Genomic DNA, 8,399 nt, shown 5'->3' with positions numbered 1-8,399 from the left:
TCGATCCCTGGTCGGGGAACTAATATCCCACATGCCACACGGTACGGCCAAGAAAAAAAAAAAAAAAAAAGGACATCTACCGTTCGCCCTTATGAGTATTCAGAGTGCACAAAATGTTAAATCCTAATATCTTACATTAGCAAATAATAACAATTAGCAAACACCATGTGTATCTTTTTAAAAGCTATCCCGGGCTTCCTTGGTGGCGCAGTGGTTAAGAATCTGCCTGCCAATGCAGGGGACACGGGTTCGAGCCCTGGTCCGAGGAGATCCTACATGCCATGGAGCAACTAAGCCCCTGCGCCACAACTACTGAGCCCGCACTCTAGAGCCCGTGCTCCACAACAAGAGAAGCCACCACAGTGAGAAGCCCACGCACGGCAACGAAGAGCAGCCCCCGCTCGCTGCAACTAGGGAAAGCCTGTGCACAGCAATGAAGACCCAACACAGCCAAAAATAAAATTTTAAAATAAATAAACAAATAAAGCTATTCCCCCAATAATAATAAAAAGGAAATCAAAGATTAATTTGTTTGAAGCCACAGGTCACAATTTATTCAACTTTATTGTTCCCTCTGGGCATTCATAGGTTTGCAAGAAATGAACAAAATTAAGTTGAATGTAAATTCAGGAGGTTGGACAGAAAGATGTGTAGCGTCTCTTAAACATCATGAATGACAAACTGCCCAAATGATCAAACTATTAAATTCTGAGTTTCATGAATGACAAAGTACCTCAATAATCAAACTATTAAGTTTTAAATTTCATAAATGACAAACTGTCTAAATAATCAAACTATCATCAACTTTAGTTGATCTTCATAGCTAAACTCAAGAATTAGGTGCTACGTTAATAATGACAGCTATTGAAGATATTCCTCCTTCCTTAATTTCAATTTATGTGAGCATGGTCAATCCACAGCTCTTAATTTCAGTATTTAATTCTATTATCACAGTATTAAGAGTATGCCTAGGCTCTAAGTGGCCGGAAGCATAAAGAAACTGGTAACTCTGAGAAATACGTATGTTTCAGAGCCAAAGGAAGAAAATTAAGACATTTCCTTTTTTTTTTTTTCTCTTAATAATTCTTACATCTCCCCTTGGTGTATTTACTGAGCATTAGTTGTTATTTAATACAGTGGCTCTCCCAGGAGAAAGAAAATCAATGAAAAAATAAGACTTTTTCAGGGATAAAGAGAGAGAGTTGCAATAGAGAAATACCAGAGGGGAATAATCTTTATTTTATATAGCAATTAGAACCTTATAAATAGAAAATATACTTTTAAAGTCATAGCATCAGTTTAGAACTGGCCAAAACTGAACATATTTGGAAAGTTACTGATTACTGGTGAAAACAAAGGAAAATCCAAACTGAAGGATTAAATTTCTCTCAAAATCAGTCACTTGCATGTCTGTACCTCTGTCATAAAGTGTTTATGAGTTTGATATATATTCCAGGCATACGTCTCCTTCCAGAGAGCAGAAACTCCTAACCGTCCATATTCCAAACTGAAACAGATCCATCAGCATTTCACCTAAGAACAGCTCCTAAAAGCTGTTAGCAAAGGTTAGTCATAGACAGAGAATCAAAAGACATAAAGATTTTCAAATCAAAATGTAATGCTTGGGCTTCCCTGGTGGCGCAGTGGTTGAGAGTCCGCCTGCCGATGCAAGGGACGCGGGTCCGTGCCCCGGTCCGGGAGGATCCCACATACCGCGGAGCGGCTGGGCCCGTGAGCCATGGCCGCTGGGCCTGCGCGTCCGAAGCCTGTTGCTCCACAACGGGAGAGGCCGCAGCAGTGAGAGGCCCGCGTACCGCAAAAAAAAAATAAATAAATAAATAAAATGTAATGCTCTTTAAGTTTCTGAAGCACATGCTTAGAGAAAACTTTCACTAAACAGAAAAGCAAGAGCAAGACCATTCGCCCTTCACAGAAACCAGCAAATAAAGAATGTATGCACAGAACACCTGGATTTGCTTCCCTGTTTCTTTGCCAGTGACTTTTATACATACATACATACATACATACATACATACATACATACATATATATATATATATATATATATATAAGATTAGCTAACTGTCAAACAAACATTCAGAGCACTGAATGACATGCAGTCACACAGATACACTCTCACACAAAAGAGAGCAAGGCTGATGCTATTTCAGTATCATGAAATATTTTCCTAACCATGCACAGATGGAAGTACAGACTTTTCTGCCAACCGCCTGGTTCAGAAACTTTGCTCTATTTTTAATTATTTGGTTCAGAGGACCCATTTGTGATTAACTTCTGTGTTGGATGGCAAAGCAAATAAAGTTCCTGACCCACAGCAAAGAACACTGAGAGAAGCTTAATTACTTTTAAACAGCAAGTGTAATATTGTAAACCATGTGTAGGGACAACTAATTTGTCAAAGACCTGTTGATGGTTCCTGCAGTTTGAAGCTGTGGAGTGTATCAGTAAAACAAAAATCCAGGAGGTCTTAAGGAAGTGACACCAAAATGAAGTGGGTTTTTTTCTCCTCTTTTTTTTTAAATTGAGGTATCACTGACATAAAACATTAATTAGTTTCAGGTGTACAACATCATGGTTTAAGATTTGTACACACTGTGAAATGATCGCATTAAGTGTAGTTACCATCTCCTAATGACGTTCTTAATGACAAAGAAATGTTGGTCTTTGAGAAGCAACAATGGAGTGAGAAATGGAGAGTAAAGAATTAATAGTGTAGCAAGGACTAACCTTATTAGCACTAAAAGTTTCACTTTTGACTGGGATCGGAGAATGGAATGCCAAAGCTTTACGCACAGGAAATAGACTCAGATGCAAAGAGAAGTTGGTCAGGAAACTCAAACCATAGAATTCAAAATCACACACTAGAATCGCTGAGCAAGATAAAATCCCAGAAGAGAAGTTGAAAGAGAAGCAGTGGTCTAGCAATAAGGCAGAAAAGATAGTCAAGGTAAGAATGGAGCAGGTTGGGACTGTTTTATATTTTTTAAGCTCTGTGTTACTTTTTAAAAGCTGTTTCCAAACAGAAAACAGTAAACCCAAGTGGCAAATTAGTATAAATACAGAAAGGAAATAAAATATAAGGCATCCAGTTAAGAACCTTGAAGGTAGAATAGAGCTAAAACCTAAAAGACATTTATTCCTAGAGAAGTTTTCTTTTGATCAATTTCCCTAAAATTTAAGTCTTTGATGTACCTGGAAAACCTCAGATTCTACTGAACAATAGGTCACAGAGAGCCAAAATGTTTCAAGAGTAATAGTTTGCAAATGAGTCCATGATCAATGCCAGAATGATCTGGGAATTGAAAAAACTCAACAACAAGCACCTAATTTCTTCTTGAGAAGTGTACAAATGGAGAATAACAGAATACCCTTTGCAGGGGTACTCTGAAGTTCAGCTGCTTAAACCACTATCACTGGCTACTAGATTTTGGCTGGGTTGGTTGACATGGCAAGACCGTTAGAAGGACACAGACAGAGTTGTGGGCAATTATGAAAGTTCAATAATTGGAAGCAATTCAGGGAGCCATCATGTGGAGGAAAAAAAAGTGATCCGTTCCAGAAAGTCCAAAATAAAGTTGACTCCTATTATACATATTCATATTCTTCCTTCTCTACTATGCAAATCAGTAAAGTATATGCATGGGTATGTGTGTTGGCAAGAGACTAGAATATTTTTAAAAAACAGAATTAGAAAAAAAGCACATCTACGACTGAATTATTGATAGTTGCAAACGGTTTCATAACACCAATGTAGTATGATTACTATGGGCCACAGGCCATGGCTTAGAAATGGTTTTTATTTCATTTAGAAATGTTTCTATTTGCTGTAACAATAGCCACTGTGCTGGGATGGGATTTGACCTGTGTCTTTGTCCATAAAACAATCCTATAAAATACGTAAACATGAATTCAATTTTCTTTAAGTCAAGAAAAACAAAACTATGGTTGTCAGAACAAGAACTGCTTTCTGTGGGATATTCTAGTTAAATGAAAGCTATTCAACCTGAATCAATTGCTGTATCCATTCTCCAATACACAGCAGATTTATATTTCACAAGGTTTTTGACACAGAACAAAATGTTACTGAAATACCTCTTCCATTCCTTTTGTCCTACATAACATTCCAGGGGCTGAACTCCCAACATGGGGCATATATTTGTCAGCTTCTGTTTGCACTGGTTCTATTCTAGTTTGTCTTTGTTGCAAATTTTCCATGTTGACCCTTTCCTGGCAAAACATTAAAATAGACTTTTGGTTGTGTTGCAACTTGCAATAAAAAGGAAAAAAACTTACATTTTTATTCTGCACCATCTTTAAGCACCTGTAACTATTAAAAATAGGCCCTGCTGTTTACACCAATGACAGAACTTCTTTTATATACATCTGCTTATATAAACACTAGAAATTCAGGGAGAAAATTATTGTGATCCAACAATCCACACATTCCTACGCAAAACCAATCACTTGAGGATTTAAAAGCTAGATCTGTGGCGAGAGACAGGCTAGAACTAGCAGGAACAAGTCTGTACAAGATGAATTTATCCTCCACTGCCTCTCCGCTCCAGGTCATCCCAGGACTAGGCTTGTGGGCAAATGCCCAGATGGAAAGAATGGGCTGGTGCCTGTTTTCTAGCATATCTGTGTAAAAGACTCAACAAGAGCTCAGAGCGAGCTGCTGCTCTGAAAGAGACAAAAGGTGTGGAGCTGCAACATGGTCCTGGGCCATTGAATGACTAAGTCTAAGGCAGCTCAAACTCGGTCAGAAACGGATTTCAGACAATGGGGAGCTAAAACACTGGATCTCAGGGATGATGTCCAAGAGGTGGTCTCTGAAGCTGGGTGTCATCCTTTAGGGTGGCCCAGAATTAAATGGTGACGCATTATGCCTCCTGGCGAGTTCATATATACTTTGAACGGCACAGACACCAAGTCCCGTGGACTTCCACCGAAGATCTTGGGGCAAGGAGAGACGTCCACCAGCGCTCTCTGTGACCTGTTAGAGAGAAACATTCTTAGCTACTCCGTCACCAAGCAAAGCTCCCCAGCTAGGCTATAGCGCCTTGACTCCTAGGAAAAAGCTGTAAAGAGATTGCCGGGAGGAGGCCTACAAGAGAGATGGCCTTTGTCTGGTTTGCAGAATCACTGAGGAGGATTCCACATATAAAATCTACCTTCCGTAAGCCTCAAAGAGAATCAGATTCCAAGTATTTCTGAAACCAACAGCACGGTCGTCAGCACCGATTACTTCTGCAGAGACAGAAGAGGCTTCATAACAGTTATTATACGTGCTTCTGGCATCAAGAGATGGATGGTGATTTTTACTAAAAGATTAACTGCTAGATGTCCTAGGACAGCAGATACTCATCATGTAAGCAACTCAGTGTCTCGCACTGGCTCTCTCCAGACCAGGAGGCATACATCTGATTCACAGGGGGCTGCGTGAGCGTACTCTACCCTCTTCTGTAGCATCCAGCAGAAAGACAGGAGGGACCTACCAATATGGAAGTGACCCAACTGTAATGCCTTCCCACCCACATAGGAAAGAAATTCCCAGAGAAGATGGCATCAGTTTTCAAGATTCCATGGATGAGATCAATACAATTTCCTGATGTTTTTAACTTTGCTGACACTGGTGCATTAAAGGAAATATAGCTCGAGAAGCTTAACTTTAAAGGTGTAGTGGCTGCAGAAGAAAAAACACTCTCTACCTATCCATCAAGTTCAAGCTTAGGCACTACAAAAACTAACGTCAAAATTTATGAGAGAATGGTGTACATTCAAGGGGCTGTACTCTTGTCTTTCTCCATCTTTCCAGCTCCATCTCAAAACTGCTCTATTAGGCCCCTTCGATGAAGCAAAGTTCTGTCTTTTCAGTCTACAGATTCAGAGACACAACTGCATAAGGCCTGGGGGATCTCGGCTTCACAAGGTGATGGAGAAAGCACTGAACTTCATGCAGGTCCGAAGGCCCAGGTGACAGCACAAGCCATGTGTGTTTTAGCCCTGAAACCTAGCAAATCTGTCAACCTCTTAGGTTTTGTTTCCTCCTCTAGAAAAGGAAGAGGATACTCTCTGTTCTAGGGAATCATTAGGACTCCCCAGGGCAACAAGTCATACAAGGCACTCTGACTCCTGTGATACGCTATTATCAGCTGAGATGGACCCATGACACACTAGCTACTGCACACGGTCCAGATGACTGTGGTCCTTAGGGCTATGTTTACTAAATCAGAGGCCCAGACTGCAAAACACCACCAAGAGAAAAGGGTAGTTGTGACTAGTCCTATAAGAGAAACAGGAAAACATAGGACTTCCATCCCAGTGAAGTCTTTGAAGACCCTGCACATTTAAAATGGAAAAGTTTAAAAAAATTTTTTTAAGGAAATCGTTTCCTGAGACTTCAGGGTAAAGAGTAAAAAGTGCAGCATTTAGAGAAAGAAACTCTGAGATTAGTCAGGTCATTGAATGTTCTCTGCACAGCAGAATAGCAAACAGCTAGTGCTTGTTCATTTTCATAGATTAATAACCCTCTCTCCAGGGCTTAAAGATGATATGAACTGTGACTTCTAGAGTTCTGTTTGGAGAAGGCTCAATACTCCTGGGTAAGACCTATGTTTCAAGGACACATGCAAAAATATTTCTTCATTTCACATTGCTTCTTACTCACATTGGCCTATTCTAATCTCCAGGATGACCAAAATGGATCTAAAGCTTGCTGGGAGGGGGAAAAAAAAAGAAAGAAAGTAGTCTTCCCCCTTTTTTTTGCATCTGTTTATACAGATTGTTAAAACAGTCCTGTTCATTTGGATGACTCTGCGATGGAAATAAATATATAACTTGTTCCTTCTGAAGAGTAGAGAGAGGTACAAAGGGTTACAGAGGCCTCAGCAGAACAGGAAAGCCAAAGTAAAACACCAAAATTTGGGCTTAGATGCCATCACTGTATTTCTTTCAAATGCAACAGAAAACAAGGTTTTATGGAAGAAGATTTCTAAATAAAAACTAGATAATCTTTTCTCCTGTCAACAAATAATAGGTAACTTGTCTTATGGGCCTACGACCACTTACAAAAGGAACAAAACTGCTAATCTTATGAAAAGTGTCAGATCAGGCACCAGAGGCAGCAGCCAAAGGGAAACATTCTTTTCCCAGCTCCTTATAAAAAGACTGTCTTCCCAAAAAAGCCACAACTTGGGGTCATACTTCTCAATGGTCTGCATTACAGCACGGAGCCTTGAAAAGGGGAAGAACAATCAAAACAAAATTCATCCAGAGTCCTTTCTGCCCCCATTTGGAACTTGCCAGAACAGAGCAAGGTAGAAAGGGCTTTGGGGCGCTGCAGTGGACAATGGGCCCAGGCCTCGGTTCTAATGTCAGACCCCTTTCCATACCTGTCAGAACCTCCATCAGAAGCATGCAGACCCTCACGTCAGTGATCACCAATGGACACCCTCTCCCTGGAAATGGTATTTTCACCCACCACCAACAGGGCAACTTCTGGACGAACTCACGTGCAAGAGAGAGGAGGCTGTCCCTGCCAACTCAAAGGGGCGGGGACACCACGGTCAGACCCCACCAGCCCCATTCCTCCTGGGCGGGGTCACGCAGAGGAGGGTTTCAGGACTCCCTGGTCCATGGCGTGCTTTACCTCCACTTGACCAACCTTGCAAGACTCCAGAACTACTCTCTTCCAGATAAAATGATCTCCTTGGGAAAATTATCCCACCAAGAACTTTCACCTGAATCAGAGAGCAGGGTCACAAGAGCACGTAAGGGAGACTGATCAAAGCAGAGAACAGGTGTTTAGGAGGTGAACCTCAAATCCACTCATTCATCCCACAGGTTAGCGATGTTTCTAAGAATCCTCACATCATTGAAATCCAACAGGAATTTTTTCATTGCGAAGAAAGACAGTTTTAGACATTCAAAAACACAGTAATGTTTTTTCCTGTGTTGAAGTTCAATGATAATAGTGTTTGGTGTGGTTATAAGTGTAGTACTATAAAATTTAAATATCACTGGGCAAATCCAGCAATCTATTCCCTATAGCTTTTGTTCCAGAAAATTCGTCACTAGGCTTTTCTTTCTCCTGAGCAGAGCCCTCTTATAAATTTTGGTCACCTTTATCACTCTTTGATGCACAAAGGTATTCAACAGATGCCACAGCTTTTTACACCACTGTGGTCCACTAGGCCCCAGGGCTGGCTCCAGACCACAATCCTGTAAGTCATGGTCTATATAAAGAGATGGAATTGCATCCAATTTGCATCATACAAACCCACATTGTAGGGGAAATGATTACATTTATTGCAGCCCTACTGGATGCCAAATGCCAAGAATGGTTGGGGGGGGGGGGCGGCGAACAGCCTTGGTGTCCA

At 40.8% G+C, this 8,399-nt stretch overlaps 1 protein-coding gene across 1 annotated transcript in view; it reads right to left on the bottom strand.

Moving 5' to 3' along the window:
- Positions 1 to 3,581: 3,581 nt before the first annotated feature.
- LOC103071952 (uncharacterized) overlaps positions 3,582 to 8,399 on the bottom strand; it is a 39,779-nt gene continuing 34,961 nt past the window's right edge. Inside the window, exon 5 of the mRNA XM_007461275.1 lies at positions 3,582 to 5,014. Coding sequence (XP_007461337.1) covers positions 4,864 to 5,014 — 151 coding nt within the window. The 3' untranslated portion in view covers positions 3,582 to 4,863. The remainder of the gene's footprint in view (positions 5,015 to 8,399) is intronic.

This window comes from Lipotes vexillifer, unplaced genomic scaffold, assembly GCF_000442215.2.
Source record: "Lipotes vexillifer unplaced genomic scaffold, Lipotes_vexillifer_v1.1 scaffold863, whole genome shotgun sequence".
NCBI lineage: Eukaryota > Metazoa > Chordata > Mammalia > Artiodactyla > Lipotidae > Lipotes > Lipotes vexillifer.
The sequence above is the reverse complement of the archived record's forward strand: the minus strand, read 5'-3'. Positions and strand labels throughout refer to the sequence as shown.